Genomic DNA, 17098 nt, shown 5'->3' with positions numbered 1-17098 from the left:
ACACACACAAACACACACATAAACACACCTAGGTGTGTGCACCTACGCACACCAACATACATACAAATGTTTTTAGGCAACAGAGTATTCCCTAACTCCTCTCAAAATCTACCAATGACTCAGATTAGGAACTACCAAACTATAGGATAAGTGCTTAGGTTTACATAGGGGTAGATGTAGCATATATACACACACGTACATATATATACATATATATCCAAATATCTAATGACTATTTAAATAATTAAGTCCTATACAGTACAATTTCCTCCTTACTGTGAAATATGAAAATGTCCAGGATCAAACTTCAGGATGGGGTAAACGCATGTTTTGCATATTAAAGTGACAGATGCTGCTATAGTGTTCTGTAAACCACTATTTACTTGAAGCAGTTTCACAACTTCTATGTGTTTACAGCAGGATTTAATTTAATATGATAACTTGGTTCAATGGGTATTGTAACCAATTTCTAGTGGACCCTGTGTCTTGGAAGGTAAGGTGACCAGCCAGAGAGTTCACTCATCTCTTAAACTAATAGTATAAAGTCAAACAATATTGCTTCCACAATCAACTGGTGCCTTTCTTAGCCTGTCTGTCTGTCCCAAGGGACACAGTATTACATCAAAGGCAGAATGACACAGCTTTGTAGTGGTTACCCTGATTTGAGATGAGTGATTTTTACCAAGAGCAAATTTTACAGTTTGACTAATAGCTTCATAGAGATTACATACATAAAGGCATTTTAAAAATTACCAACAATAGACAATACACAGCTCACACTTGAAATTCAGAAAAACACTTGAAAGCAACACTTGCTACAGTATTTGCTAGACTATGAATTTTTCTTCTTTATTTGTGGTTCTGGAGATGGAACCCAGGGCTTTGTGCAAGCTAGGCATGCATTCCACCACTGAGTTACACCCGACAGCCCTGCCTGAATTTTACTATTCTAATTGAGCTTTAGGAAAGAAAAAGGAACTAGGAAAAGAGATATTCTAAGGCCTAAGGAAATGTGGAACTTCAGTGTTTAAGTTATGATAGGATGTCTTTAAAGTGCCCAGGGCAATGATAAAAAATATTCATATGCAAATATATCCATTCAGGAAAAATCATGAATTTCAATAATTAAAGGCTTAGGACAATCAAAGGTTTTCTTTTTTGTCCTTCATCCTGACATTTCAACCCTGCCAGCAGTTTTCACTGGGGCAAATTAAGTTTTGATTGTCTGTATTTCTGAATTTAGGGGTGGAAAACACCCACAGAGGGCCAGATTCTCTCTCCAATTGGGAAAGTACTAGCATTTTATTGCCATAGTGCCCCTCTCTGTTTTGGTTCTTGTGTTATCAACTGAAAAACAGATCATTTCTTTTCCCCTTTCTCTCTGATCTCCAGTTTTACACCCACTCCCTGAAACATACATTCGCTACAGTTTTTAGATGAGTTGTGGTGTCTTATTTTGTAGGTTCTCTCCAGTCTGCTACCATGCTACCTTCCCCTCCTGCTCCCATCCTTCCGGCGGCAATGTTAAGGCTCATGGTCATGATACCATTGAATGTGGCTTATGTGGAAACTGCCTCGGCAGGCTCAGGAAATCTCAGGGGACTTCTGCAGGGCCACAGTGGGAGATGGAACCTTTTAAACAAAGACACTGAAGAGAGGGAATTCAGCCTGATTGGGCTGCAGCAGGTCGATCAGAAAGCACACGGTCCCGGAGAAGCCTTCATACAAGCTGTATATGCTTTCAAGGACCCGTGACCCGGCCTTGAATTCCTCGGTAAATAAGAATTGAGCAAACCTAAGAGAAGAAGAGAAGAAGAAAATATGAACAATTACAACATCAGTGTTTCCATATTGGCCTTGTCTTCTTCCTCCTCTTCTGCTGAATTAAAGTTTTGTTTTGTTTGGTACAGGCCATTGAACCCAATGGCACTTTACCACTGAGTCACATCCCCAGCCGCCTTGATTTTGAGACAGGGTCTCCTCGCTAAGTTGTTGAGGCTGGCATTGCCACATCATTCTCTTTCCAGAGTTATGTAATTAAGTATTTTAAGAAAGACATTCTCTCTAAAAAAATTAAGAGGATCTGTTATATAATTGTTTTATGTTTCACAACAGATTGTGTTGGCAAGCAAATCCAACTATTTTCAGAGTCTGCAAAGTAAAGTACTTTGGTGTTTTCTGAGGATTTAGTTCTGTCTGTCATCCAATAATTAAAAGCAAAGAAGACAGATAAACTGACCTACTTTTATTTATCTTCAATAGAAGCAAACTGATATACTGCTGTTCTGTTAAAAACAAGTAAATATGCTGTTTCTGCAGGCATATTATTTCTGAGCTAGGATTCATTTATGTGTGACAGAGAGAAGAGACTGTGAAAATAAATGGGCAAGATTTTATACAATCTGTGCTTTGGGCAAACAAAGGAAGAAGATGAATGGGGAAAGGCAAGCAACCTTTTATAATGATGACATCAATAGCAGACTCAGCTACAAGACAGATTATGTTTAAGACACCCCCATTAAAAAAGCCACTGGCCTCTAAATTCTCTACGAAGGACCTTTTTTCTTTTGCTTATATTTGCCACAAATTCTTTTCAGATTATGGATAGCAAACAACATTTTAAAAAGCAATTTAGAGCTTTAACTTTCTTTTTTTCTTTTTTGGTGTTGGGGATTGAATCCAGGGGTGCTTTACCACTGAGCTACATCCCCAGCCTTTTTTATTTTTTTTTTTATTTTGACACAGGGTCTCACGAAGTTGCTTAGGGCCTCGAACTTGTGTTCCTCCTACCTCAGCCTCCTGGGTTGCTGGAATTACAGGCATGTGACACCATGCCCAGCTAGCAATTTACAGCTTTTAAAATGCTGTCATCTATGTTATTTATTCATTCGTTTATTTATTTTACTGACCTTCTCTACTCATTCTCATCAACAAAAATAATCAACAATTCAGAGTCTGGAACACACAGCTTGGTAAGACCTGAGAGCTGATATTGCCATAAATTTACATTATTGCTACTACACCAGGGGTCCTATGAAGAGTAATTACTTATTTTATCTTTTTAGAGCTCTTGGAATTATGGATGGTAGCTTAAAATAAATCAGCAGGGAGCACTGCATTTCTGTCTGGTACAATTTTTCTATCAACTGCTTTCTTGACTATGCAACAATTTTAAATGGAATTTTACATTCTAAACAAGTAGAATAATAAGGCATCCTTAAGAATTAATTCAAAATTTATGGTTATATAATAAAGATGGCATTGTGGTATAGTTTTGGAGAGGGTCTTCATCTTTTTAGTGCTATGGATCATTTGGCAGTCTGAATGTCTCAAAAAAGCTTTCAAATGCATAAAATAAAATACATAAGATTACAAAGAAAATTAATATTATTAAAAACACCATAAGTGAAATATTTATCTTCTTTTTTCATCTTTCCTTTTGTGTGTGTGTGTGTGTGTGTGTGTCTGTGTGTGCTGAGAATCAAACCCAGGGCCTGGTGCATACTAAGTGCATGCTCTACCACTGAGCTACACCCTAAGTCCAAGTAAAAAAAAAGTAAAACCAAACCAAAGCTGTAATACAATAACATATGTATTCTTCATTAAAATATTAAACAACAAGATCTAGTAGGGGGTTTAATAATTTCTGACATTTCTAAGTAGTGATGAGAATTAAATCCATTTCACAATATCTGTAATAAGAGCAGTTTAACCCATTAAGTCCCAAGTCTTCAATTCTGTAACTATTTCAATGAAATTGGCATAGGTACAATAAAATGGGTTGGAAATAATTATCTATGCCTTATACATAACATATATGTGTTTGTGTATATATGTAAACAAATATGTAGATGTATGTATACATATATGTATAGCATATGTATTTGTACACACACATACATATATAATCAAACATTATAATCAATCATCTATTACTTTTCTCAAAAGAACCCACCTCTAAAACTATAATTATTTCAAAGTTACCATAAGTGGTATACTTGTTGTCCAATTTAAATTTTTATAGGTGTTCCATATCTGGGATCATAGAGCAAAATGGCTTAATACAAGAATATCTAGTATTTCTGTTGGTTGCAGAATTGCAGCTATTGCTGATAATTCTGTGACTTATTGTCTATATTCTGATGGAAAGAAATCATTCATTTCAGTTTAAGATGTAATCTTTTTTCTTAAATAAGTTTACAAACTCCAGACTAAGAACACCTGGTATAGTAGAAAGAGAAGGAAAAAGCTTTGGAGTTGAGATAGATATACAAATTTGAGATAGATATGCATCCCTCTCCCCCCGCCCTTTTTTTTTTTTTTTTTTGGTACCAGGAATTGAACTCAGGGGCACATCCCCAGCCCTATTTTGCATTTTATTTAGAGATAGTGCCTTACTGAGTTGCTTAGGGCCTTGCTTTTGCTGAAACCTGGCTTTGAACTTGCGATCCTCCTGCCTCAGCCTCCTGAGCCGCTGGGATTACAGCGCGTCCAGCAGATATGCACATTTCTTAAATTTAACCTAAAAATACTGAAATTGTATAGTGGCACAGAATTTTCTGAAGAGATTAAAGATATCATATATTAGTTTCTGAGTATATAGCAAAAATTGGATAAATGGGAAATATTATTTTTTCACATAACTGTATTGTAGCAGAATATTTGTATAACAGAGAAAACTTACCTCACACAATAAAAGAAACCCAGTTAAATTTGTTCCCTCTTCTGACCTTTTCTCCCAAGCACTCATTTATTTATTATAATACTACACATTATTAAAGTGATTATTACTTAATATTCTGCATTTGTTACTTAAAAATAATATGAAAATCATTTTCTCTGCTTTTCAAAACAATTTCTAAATGCCATGCAGCAATTCATAAGAGAACTAGCAACATATAAGAGCAGCAATTCCACTGTTTTTACATAATCATGCATTAACATTTCCGGAAAATGTTGTTGATATGAAAGTGAAAAGATGGTTTCAAAAATCTACCCAATGATGCAGAAATCAAATTAGCAAATTCATTTTTCTGAAACATTATCAGTCAAAACAGAAGTCAGAATGGCAATTATGAAGCTGAAAAGAATGAGATTGAGAACATTACATACCAAAACCTACTAATTATGACCAAATCTGAACAAAGAGGAAAATTCTTAGATCTATGAGTTATTATTATTAATAATAGGAAGATGGAAGATTATCTAATTAAGGATTTTTAAACTCTAGAAAATAACAAAATAGAAAAAAAAACTGGAGGAAACCAAAATACAGACAGAAAGTAATAAAGTAGGAAGCAAAAGAGAAAAACAGAATTAATAAACAAAACCAAGAACGAGTTCCTTGAAAGGACGAATAAGATAGAAAAAAAATGATGGTGTGTCTGATCAAGAAGGAAAAGCACTCGGAATGAGAAAGGGTATAAAACCACAGATATGGGAAATTAAAAATATTACAGAACTATACGATTGAAGCTCTACGTAAAAAAAATTTGAAAAATCCAATGAACTGATAGTTTTGTAGAAATATATTCACTATCATAAAAAAGAGATAGGCTGGGTGTAGTGGTGCACTCCTGCAATTCCAGCAGTTTGGGAGGTTGAGGCAGGAGGATCTCATGTTCAAAACCAGCCTCAGCAACTTAGTAAGGCCCTAAGCAGCTTAGTGAGACCCTGTCTCAAAATAAACAAATAAATAAATAGGTCCAGGGGTGTAGCTCAGTGGTAAGGCATCCCAGGGTTCAATCTCCGATATAAAACAATAAACAAAAACTAAAATCATAATAATCAAAAGAATCCAACAAAACAAATTGTCCTAGTCTATTTGTTCAAACATCCTTGCTTTTATGCTGATTTTTTTTTCTTTTTAGGGATGCTTTCTGTCTTATCATCTTTATATTCTTTATATTCACTTCATATAATGAATATTGTGTTAGTTTATGACACTCCTTTATTCAAGGTAATCCAATGGATTCTCATATGACTCAGAGTAAAGGCCAAAGTCTGAGTGAAAGGTCCATGGCAACTAGCCTGTCTTTACAAACTCTCTGATCTCATCTCCTGGTTTTCTCCTGGTTCTCTCTACCACAGTGCCTTCCCTGTGATTCCACTAAGATGCCAAGTACACTTCACCTTAAGTCCCTTCAAGTTTTAATTTCCTCCACCTGTAGCGCTTACTTTCCACATTGATCTCCTGGCACCTAGCTTTTTGAGTAAAAGTCATTCAGGTCTTTTTTCCCCAGAAAAGTCCAGTGCCAATTTATCCAATATTCAATATTAAAATAAAACATAAAAGCTGGGAGCGGTGGCATACATCTGCTTGGAAGGCTGAGGCAGGAAGATCAAGAGTTCAAAGCCAGCCTCAGCAACTTAGAAAAAAGGCTCTAAGCAATTTAGCAAGACCTCGTCTCAAAGTAAAACATAAAAAAGGGTTGGGGATATGGCTCAGTGATTAAGCACCCCTGAATTCAATCCCCGGTACCAAAAAAAATAGCAAAACATAAAATATCCTTTATGATATATGCATGTGTGCGCTGAAGGGAAAAATACTAAATATGTAAGTCCTCTGTTTGAAGCTCCATGTGCCACCCTGCCACGCTAAATTTGACAAATTGATTCTAAAATACATTTGAAGAATAAATGAGGGAGAGCAGCTAAGAAAACTTAAAAATAATAAGTAATGAAATGTTGAACTAGATAAATGGGACAAAACAAAGTTCAGAAACAAAACCATATATTTATATACATTCAGTTTATGATCAAAGTGTAATTTCAAATTTTAAATGATGAGGGCAATTGATCAACAGATGCTATTGGAAAATTCTGCTTTTCAGTCAACAAAGATAGATATCCATTTAACACCATTTTTTAAAAGTAAGTTCTACGGTGGGAAGGGAATGGAGTGGGCAGGGGGTTAGCAATGATGGTGGAATGTGATGGATATCATTATCCAAAGTACATGTATGAAGATATGAATTGGTGTGAACATACTTTATATACAGAGATATGAAAAAATTGTGTTCTATATATGTAATAAGAATTGTGATACATTCTACTGTCATGTTTTTAAAAAACAAAAGCAATTTATAAAAGTAAGTTCTAGCTAAATAAAAATATTAATGTGAGGTAATAAAACCATAAAGGTACTAATATCAGTGTAAGTTAATCCTTTGGAATCTTGGAATAGGAAAGGTATTATTTTGCTGCTGTTGTTTTTTTGTGTGTGTGGTGCTGGGGATCAAACTCGGGGCTTTATACATGTGAGGCATGCATCTACCAATTGAGCTATATCCCCAGCCCCTGGGAAAGGTGTTTTTAACCATAACACAAAGTCCAGGAGTCTTAAACAAAAGATGGACAACTTTAACAAGAAAAATACTTAAAACTTTGGTATGATGAAAGACCATGAACAAAGTTGAAAGAGAAATGATAAAGTAAAAAATATATTTACAGCACATTGAGAGTTACAGTCTTTACTATAAGCATTGCAGTAGGAAAAAAATGGGGAAAGAACAAAGATGGGCTAGATATAGATCAAGAAATACTTAGGGAACTAATGATTTCAATTCTAAAATTTCTTCTATAGAAATGCATACACAAGTGCACAGAAATGTATATATTGAATATTTTGGGCAATTTTGTTTGTATTAGTGAAGATTATACATTTAGAGATTGGTTAAATTAATTATGGTATATCAATCATAAATAACAATATAGTTAGTTAAAGCAATGAGCTAGATCTATGCAAAATGAAATTAAATATGTCCCTGAAAAATTGTCCATTTAGGTGCTGGCGTTGTGGCTCAGTGGTAGAGCACTTGCCTAGCACGTGTGAGGCACTGGGCTCAATCCCTAACACCACATAAAAATAAACAAAATAAAGGTACCATGTCCATATACAACTAAAGATATTTTTTAAAAATTGTTCATTTAAAATTATAAGTTGAAAGCAGTATGTATACTATTGTTGTACGTATATAACAGCAGGAGCCTACTAAAATATACATAGGGCTGAGACTATAGTTTAGTGGCAGAGTATGTGCTTATTATACAAAGTCCTGGGTGCCATTCCCAGCACCAAAAATAATACACACACACACACACACACACACACACACACACACAAGAAAAAAAAAACACATACTCCCAGATATATAAGCATACATTTATGCATAGATGAAAGTCTGGAAGGATAAAACTCAATTTTGTAGTAATAACAATGGTGGAATACTTAATTGCAGTTACTATGTGCCAGGCATTGCTTTATATAAGTTTCACAGGTTAACTCATTTAAACTACCCAATTCTGCTAGCTGGGCACAATGGCACATGCTTATATTCCCAGCAGCTCTGGAGGCTGAGGCAGGAGAATCGTGAGTTCAAAGCCAGCCTCAGCAAAAGCGAGGTACTAAGTAACTTAGTGAGACCCTGTCTCTAGATAAAATACAAAATAGGGCTGGGGACATGGCTCAGTGGCTGAGTACCTCTGAGTTCAATCTCTGGTACCCCCATCTCTGCCAAAATAAATAAATAAACTACCCAATACTGCTGATTGTATTGGGTAGTAAAGATACAGTAGTAAAGATATAGTAAAGATTGTAACTCTGTCCATGTGCTGTAAATATATTTTTACTTTATCATTTCTCTTTCAACTTTGTTCATGGTATTTCATCATACCCAAATTTTAAGAATTTTTTCTTGTTAAAGTTGTCCATCTTTCTTTTAAGACTCCTGGACTTTGTGTTATGTTTAAAAACACCTTTCCCAGGGGCTGGGGATATAGTTCAGTTGGTAGAGTGCTTGCCTTGCATGCACAAGGCACTATTTCCCACATGTTGTGGCTGAAGAGCACAGGGCAAGTTAAATGTCTAGTTAAAGGTCACACAGCCAATATGATAATCATCAGGTGCATTCCTTTGATGGAAATGTTCACAGAATAGCCTGGTGGCTATTCCTGAACTTCCACCGAGTGACAGCTCAGATGCAAGGGTATCAGACCACATGAGTGGGGGTGAAAGGCTCCCAGGCTTAGAAGACCTAAGTGCCACACAGAAAATCAGTACCTTTTATAACAACTTATGGACATAGACTGCTCCAAGTCCCTTGAAGGGAATGCCAGTTTCATGCTACTTGGCATTCAGGGAAGTCTCTACTTATATTTTCTATCAGATTATTTATACTTCATTCACAGACTCCTTGGTCCAATTTACTCAGTTTATCAGTAAGGGCTTACTTCTATTAAAGCAATGTTGTCCGTTATACAAGGGATGTTTCATCTTTATCAGGCTTTCAAGGAATAAACTATAAAGAACAACTTAGCATTATCTGTCAAAATTAAAAATACACTCATCTTTTGGTCCAGTAATTCCACTTCTAGGAATTTACCTTTTAGATATACCCATATGCATGCAAAATAATACAATACACACAAAAAATAACACACTTGTTTATGCATGGAAAAAGTCTGGAAAGATAAAACTCAAATTGTAGTAATAACAGTGAATATTTACATTGCAATTATGAGGTGCTTGGCATTGTTTTAAATGATTTTCCTGTGTACAAGGTTATTCATCATAGCACTATTTATAGTGCAAAATACTGGAAACAATCCAAATAAATATTTTTATTTTAATGACAATAAAATATTTAACAAAATGATTGAAGAAGTCCTTGATGTATTGATTTAGGATGTTTAGTAAGATAGCAAGGCACTATCATTTGTACAAAATAAAAAAAGGGACAAAATTTTACATATACTCCCATTTGCTTACATGTACACAGAATGTCCTTGGACAGATAACCAAGAAAATGATAATAGTGTCAGGGAAGTAAATTAAATGGCTGGAGGGCAGTGTTGATGTAATTCTTTTTGTACTTTTAAAACTATGTGACTGTGTTACCTATTCAGAAAATTAAAAAGATTAAAATTAAAAAAAAAAAACATAAGAAGAATGGCCGACCTTTGGGCACGGTAGATGTATTTTGAGTTTCCGGTCAGCCGGTACAGCAGCAGGAACACGTAGGCACTGCCAGCGACACCATGGCAAATCCCCGGTCCCTTCTTCAGCAGGCCCTTCTGCCATGTGAGCTCCCCACAACGGATACATGTGTCCAGGTACTGTGGTTTCTTGGAAACCAGATAAGCTTTGGCAAACAGATAGGCAATTCCTGTGAAAACATCAAAGACATAAGAGGTGACTTTCAGAGCTTATGCTATAGAGCAGAACTTCTCCAATATAAAAGCTTTACAAATCACCACACAGATTCTAACACAGTAGGTCTGAGATACTACATCTCTCTTTCTTCTATGTTGGGGATGGAACCCAGTGTCTCAAGCATGCTAGGCAAGTGTTCTATTACTAAACTACATCCTTAACCTGAGATACTGCATTTATAACAAGCATCCTTCCAGGGACTGCACTTTGAGTAGCAAGGCTATAGAATGCTCTTTAAGGGAGTCTTCTTTTTTCCCCTTGTGGGATTTAGCTTAAGTTTTAAAAATTATATTATAGGGTTGGTCCCTAGAGAAAGAGCAATGTTTTAATCGAAGCAAATCAATTGATCAAATCCATAACTTAATTTACAAATGGCTTAATATTTAATGATGCATGTACTCTGATAGGCATTATGCACATCTGGCTATTTGGAAGCGCTGTTTATACAGCTTACCCATAGAAGGTCAGAATATGCAATGTTTAAGTACTTACAACAGTAAACCTTTTCTTAAGAGCAAAACTGGGAGTCTTTCCAAGAACAACAAGCTCACAAAAAACCTAAGCCAAGACTTCTACTCCAGCTGTGATCTGAGACCTTCCCAACTTCATTGTTCAAAGGAAAGAAATGTTCCTTCAAAACTTGTCAACAAAGGTAGTATCAAAGGCAGGAACAGAAACAAGAGAAGCAACAGCTATTAATAGAAATGTTTTCCCCCAGGTTCCAAGTTCTGGGTGCTTATATTCAGAGAGGAGGTTAGAAATTGTGTTACTGAGCATTCTTCCTTCTGCATAGCCTACCTGCACCCTAGATAAAAAGTGGGTAAGGGCCGGGGGTGTAGCTCAGTGGTAGTACCTGGTTAGCATGTCAGAGACCCTGGGTTCAACCTCCAGCAGTAGTAGCAGCAGCAGCAGCAGCAGCAGCAGCAGCAGCAGCAGCGCGCGCGCACACACACACACACACACACACAATTATATTTTAAAACAAGAAAAGCTAGATATCTTAACTAGCTCATCCATCAGGGTGATCTCTGTCTTTCATTTCTTTGAACAGGCTATTTTATAACTCTGTAGAGATAGAAATTACCTTGTAGAAAACTGATAGTAATGTACATAATTCCTATCCCTAGAAGCTTACATTCTGCCAGTAGAAGTTGACCTGATTTCTCTCCACCTCTACAGGAGAAGCCAGTTTTCCATCTATGAAGCAAATACATTTTTGCATTCTTAATAGGCTATAAATATATCTGCTCTTTGGACTTTCCTTTGAACCAGCTGTTAATGCCTTTCTGGTTCTCTCATTCATTAATGAGTTAAATGAAATGATTGATATACCGGGCTTGGTGACACACACCTGTCATCCCAGTGACTCAGGAGGCTGAGGCAGGAGGATCACAAGTTCAGGGACAGCCTCAGCAACTTAGCAAGGCCCTAAGCACCTTAGCAAGACCCTGTCTTGAAATAAAAAATAAAAAGGGCTGGGGATGTAGCACAATTTTGGTTAAGTGCCCCCCTGGGTTCAATTCTTAGTACCCAATTCCCCCCAGAGGGTCAATATATGTTCATTTTATATTCATGTGACAGCCATGACTTTATGCTCTTAAAATGTATCCTGAAACCCTCCTTGTGATTAACACTTACATATAGCAACAGGATCTTTGCTCAATAGATGCTTTCTAGTCAACCAAGGACTGACAGGGTTTATCCACAACATTTTCCTTCAGTTTTAAGAATAAACACCTTCACAAACTAAAGGATAATTTTTAAAAGAACTGAACTTATTTAATTATACATTCATTCATTTGAAAGAGGTCAGTGACTATCTCTTATATGCATAGGTCTAAGCAAGGCCCCCTTCCTGGGCATGCCATCTGTCTGCAATGTGGGTGTGCCCATAGGCCACACCCCTTAAAGGGTCCCATGGTGAGTTTAATGCTCTGCTGTTACTGCCTTGAAATTCTCAATAGTTTTTTTTTTCCTAATAAAGAGCCTGCATTTTCATTTTGCACTGGGGTTCCCCAAATTATGTAACTAATTCTGGCCCCGGATGATAGAAAATAAACGCTAAAACTGACTTCTTCCCTTCAGGAAAGCACTGTCTAAAAAAGGAGATAAAAATATGTAAACATGATTGATATGTAATAAGATATGCAGGTCACAATGCTGATGGGACATAAAATGATTCATAGTATCAATGATAACGGAGGGATCAGAAAGATGGAAGTTTCCTGAGGGGGACCATTGGGGGAGGCCTGCAATGAAGTAAGACTTCTAGGGCTTGTAGTATGCATAGGAAATTCCAAGCTCAAAGCAAGGCAGGGAGAGCAAGATGATAAAAGCAAAGAAGCAGAACCAGTTAGTATAAGCCACATGAAAGCCAGGGGGCAGTGTCCTAAATGACAGGCCAGTAGAGTAGAAGAATAGATTGGGCTCAGATTAAAGATGGCTTGATAAGTCCAGTTAAGCAGTTTGGACTGCATCCTGTGGGCAATACAGAACTACTAGAAGTGCTTTTGTTGTGAATTGGTTGGTTTTTATTTTTGCATAATGGTCTGATCATTCTTATAGACGCAAGGTCCCTGTAGTGTTCTTAGGAAGGGCCTGCAGGGCAATGGATGGCTCAAAGCTAATTATGCTGGCAGAAAGATAAAAATAAAGCTAACAAGAGTCACCTCACAGTTTAGATACTAATTGAGCATCTAGTATATGCCAAGCACAGGTTTTGAAAAGGCCCTACCTTCATGGCATTTACAACTTAACTGGAGGTATTAATTAGTCTGTGTGTGGAAAAATAGAGGTGCACACAGGAGGGCCCCTAACTCACAGTGGTAGGAAAGGCCTACTAGAAAGAGTGACACATCTAATCTGAGTACTGGGGATTGGGGAGGTATGTGTTAGGTATACCCAATGCTGTTGGTGCCCGGACCAGATCCACCTTACCTTGCTTTGCACCGTCTCCCAGTTCTTGTGAGAACTGGCTTCTACTAAAGCTCACAGCTGCCCCCTTCTTGGGAGATTTGCCCACAGCCAAATGGAAGGCTGTGTTCTGCACCCATCCCACAACTGATTTTAATCATATAGGGGCACAAAAGGTCATCTCCATTGCCTCAAGACAAAACCAGAGTTTTGATATAATCTGTGCTTCTTAACTTCCCATGGGATCAGGGAGAAGCTGGTCTCCCGGTGGGCCATGCCCCCACCCCACCGCCGGCTTTTCTCCTTTCCCCTGTCCTACTTCCCTGCTGCTTCTAGTTTCCTCCCAAGAGCAGGCTCTGCATCCAGATGTCCAGCAAAGAGCATGTAGTGAGGTGTTCCAGCCATGGCCAAACTAGGTGATTCTCTGTAAACGGGGGGGGGGGGAGGGGGGGGAGGGGGGAGGGGGGGAGGGGGGGAGGGGGGGGTTCAGTATGGCACAGAAAGCCCTTTGTGATCCAGTCCTGCTCTCTTCCCCTCCTCTCCTCCACTCTCTGCTTGAGGCTTTTCATTTCAGTACAAACCTAACTACCCACAGCATTTCTGTGACTCTGTATGCCAACGTTGTTCACTCTTGGAACTAGCTTCCCTTCTTTCTCGGCCTAACTTACTGCAGGCATAACCTCTTCCAGGAAGCCTTTTCTGAGCCTGGAGACAGCACCAGGAATCCCTCCCATCACTCCCTATACAAATCTTAGCACATACAGAATAGGACTAAAATGATCTATTTCTACATGTACTCCCCTAACAGTACAAATCACCCAAGGACAGGAACTGTATCTTACTCATTTCTGGTCCCATCATCTGTGGCATGGTGTTTTGGCACATGGCAAGGGATCCATAAATGTGGGTTAACCCCATGATGCCTCATTTCTTACCCCAGCAGAGGCTGACAGAGCTGAGTCGTAGATGAGAGATGTATAAGAAAGAAGGGCTGAGATGGTGTAATTGCTATACCAGGCCATTACCCCCAGACAGCTTAAGAGGTATTGATCCTATGTTTCCAGCCAGAGAAATGAAAGGACCTGGATCACAGAATGGTACATTGAAGGAACCTTGAAAAACTTCTAAATTTATTGGCTCTTAACCTGACCTAATGGAATCCATGATAAGGCTACTTAATCTAAAAGGAAGGGCTGGGCACCATGGTGCATGCCTGTAATGGCAGTGGCTGGGGAGGCTGAGGAAGGAGGATTGTGAGTTCAAAGCAAGCCTCAGCAAATTAGTGAGGCCCCAAGCAATTTAGTAAGACTCTGTCTCAAAATAAAATACAAAATGGACTGGGGATGTGGCTTACTGGTAAAGTGCTCCTGGATTCAATTCCTGGTTCAAAAAAGAAAGAAAAAAAAAGAAGGAATGTTGAGTTTGATTTTTGGTAGGAACCATATAAGTTCTTCATGGGAACACTAATTAGTGTGAATTGATCAGAAACCAAATTCAGCAACAATTATGTCTTTGCCAAATACAACTGGGGAAAGGACCTGGTTATCACTTAATAAAGATGGTTTGAGAAACAATCTTTGTAAACATGGGATCCAGCAGAGACTTGTGACAACTGCATTTAGGGCATGTTGTTTCAACACACGGGATAATCAGCACTCGGGTCTATTCTGGGATGTATAATGTTGCTGAGGCACTACAAAGCTTAGTGACCAGCCTGTGTTTCAAAAGCTGTGTTCTTTATTAATAAAGTCACCTACTTGGGCTTGGGGGATACACCTCAATGGGAGAGTGCTTATCAAGCCTACATGAGGTCCTGAGTTCAATTCTCAGAATCACACACACACACACACACACACATGCACGTGCATTCACACACACACACACACACACACACACGTACCCACTTTCAAAGTCACCTACCCCAGAGCCTTCATGAAATGAATTTTTAGAAAATGCCCGCACCTGTGTTTCACTCACAGAGTACAGGAAATGCAATGTCAGTGTCACCACAGTAATGATGTAACCTGATGCAGTTGGGAGTTTATTTTAGCCTCAGCATTTGTTTTAATGATTTTGCTAATGGCTTTCGTCCTATATTTCAGAGTCATCAAAGCTGTGAAAGGGTCATATAACTTTCCTGCAATACTTTATTGCATTTAGTGAGAAAAAGCTCTATGCCGCTGTAGGTATTTATAAATGTGGGTGTTTGCAAAGCATCAGGGACATATCCCTCAGAAATGGCAAGGGTCCAAGGAGAAAAGGGGCCCATGGTGATAAAAAGATTGAGTTTCACAACTTCTTAACAAATTCATTTCACAGATGAAACAGAATGACTTTTTTCAAGGTCACCTAGCTGGTTAGTGTTGGAGCTACAGTTAGAACTCAGAGTTATTAACCTGGAGTCAAGAACTATTTCTACATTGCATAAATGATAACTAGGGCTGTCACCTGTAGAGGTGAGTCGAAAGAAAGTCAATAACAAACAAAGGGAACGATAACGTAGCATTAATGAAGTTCCACCTTGTGGATTATCTCTGGCAGGTTTTTCATCACAGAATTTGTCTGCTGCTCCAAACCATTTGTGCTATTCATAAATCTACTATGAAATTTTTTTCCCTCAAACAAATGAAATTATTTTTCTAGCTATTTCCTATTTGAGAATTCGGGGGGAGTTGACTGTTGCCAACTTCAGCTAGACCTTGATCATCTTTGACTTGCACTTATCAGATTTCTAATCACTCTTGAGGCTGTTTGTAGAGCATCTCTTAAAAGGAAGAGCAATGTCCTGTGGGTGGGAGTGGGGATTGGCAGAAATAATGGGCCCCATTTTATTTTTGTTGTTTTCATTTGTGAAATGATTTGTTTTGGGCAGTACAGTGAGTACAGGGATTAAATGACTTTGCATTGAAAACTATGCTTAATCTTCTCAAGATACCTAATATAAATGATAAAGGAGAATAAATAAGGTCCCCAATGTGATGAATCCTATGCTGTCCTGCTACAGTCCATGATTTGCAGAGACAGATGGTATCTGGTACAGAAAGGATGGAATAACTGCCCTTCAAGACACCTGTATCAATTAGCTGGCTCACTCACTCATTTTAGTAGATTATCTTCCCACTCTATTAAAGGCTGTTACTAGCACATTGACTCCTTTAAAAAAATATTTTGTATTTAATTTGGGTCATCTCCAAAATTCAAGGATCCTGGGATGGTTGGAGGAGATCCAGAGACCATCATTGAGAATGATTAAGGGGAATGGGAAATGGAGGTATTGAACATAACAAGAAGAAATATAATTTCCAGGGTTGTAAATAACTGTTATGCTTTTTTTCCCAAAAAGGTCACAGTGAGAAGAAATAGGCACAAATTAGAGTTGGCAGGAGTTAGCATGGACATAATGTACAATGTCCTGGTACTGATATAAGCACACACTTTGAATTTCCTTCCATAGGTAAATGTTGCAGGCAGAGGAGATATGGCAATATGTTGTGACTTATTTTTCATCAACTCAAACTATATCAAGGAAAAATGGAATTACAGTTGAATTAAAGAAAGAAAATAAGGGGGGAAAGGAGGTGACAATCAGGTAACAACATAAAGGGAAAGCAAATATAGTCTAAAGCTGTGCCCGTGATTGAAATATAGCCTTGAAAATTAAATGCACTTGTAATCTAAAAATTTTGTGTATTTTATTCTCTTCCCTGGTCAACTTACCAAAATTAATTGATTTATTTGAACTTAACTTACTTCAATTTGTCCTATCTCCAAAGGCCTAATTAGAAGTGTGATGGGATTTTTAAAAGGTGGTTAGAAGAGGTAGGTAATGGGATCTGAAAAGTTTATAGACTCAATTCCGCAGCATTCAATAGGGATGGCTTTTCATTTCTTAAGACTTTTTATTAGGTACTACTAGACTCCTCATTTGAAAAAGAATTCTAAAACATGCATCTTAAAGATTCACACAAATTG

General features: G+C 37.7%; 1 protein-coding gene across 1 annotated transcript in view; it reads right to left on the bottom strand.

The window, feature by feature from the left end:
• Positions 1-446: 446 nt before the first annotated feature.
• The window catches only part of LANCL3 (LanC like family member 3), a 103353-nt gene continuing 86701 nt past the window's right edge, over positions 447-17098 (bottom strand). Inside the window, exons 4-5 of the mRNA XM_081277481.1 lie at positions 9959-10166; positions 447-1795 (exon numbers count right to left, since the gene is read on the bottom strand). Of these exons, the coding sequence (XP_081133607.1) occupies positions 1636-1795; positions 9959-10166 (368 nt within the window). The 3' untranslated portion in view covers positions 447-1635. The remainder of the gene's footprint in view (positions 1796-9958; positions 10167-17098) is intronic.

This window comes from Spermophilus citellus, assembly GCF_964194105.1.
Source record: "Spermophilus citellus genome assembly, chromosome: X".
Classification (NCBI taxonomy): domain Eukaryota; kingdom Metazoa; phylum Chordata; class Mammalia; order Rodentia; family Sciuridae; genus Spermophilus; species Spermophilus citellus.
Note: the sequence above shows the minus strand (reverse complement) of the source record. Positions and strands in the feature narration are given on the sequence as shown.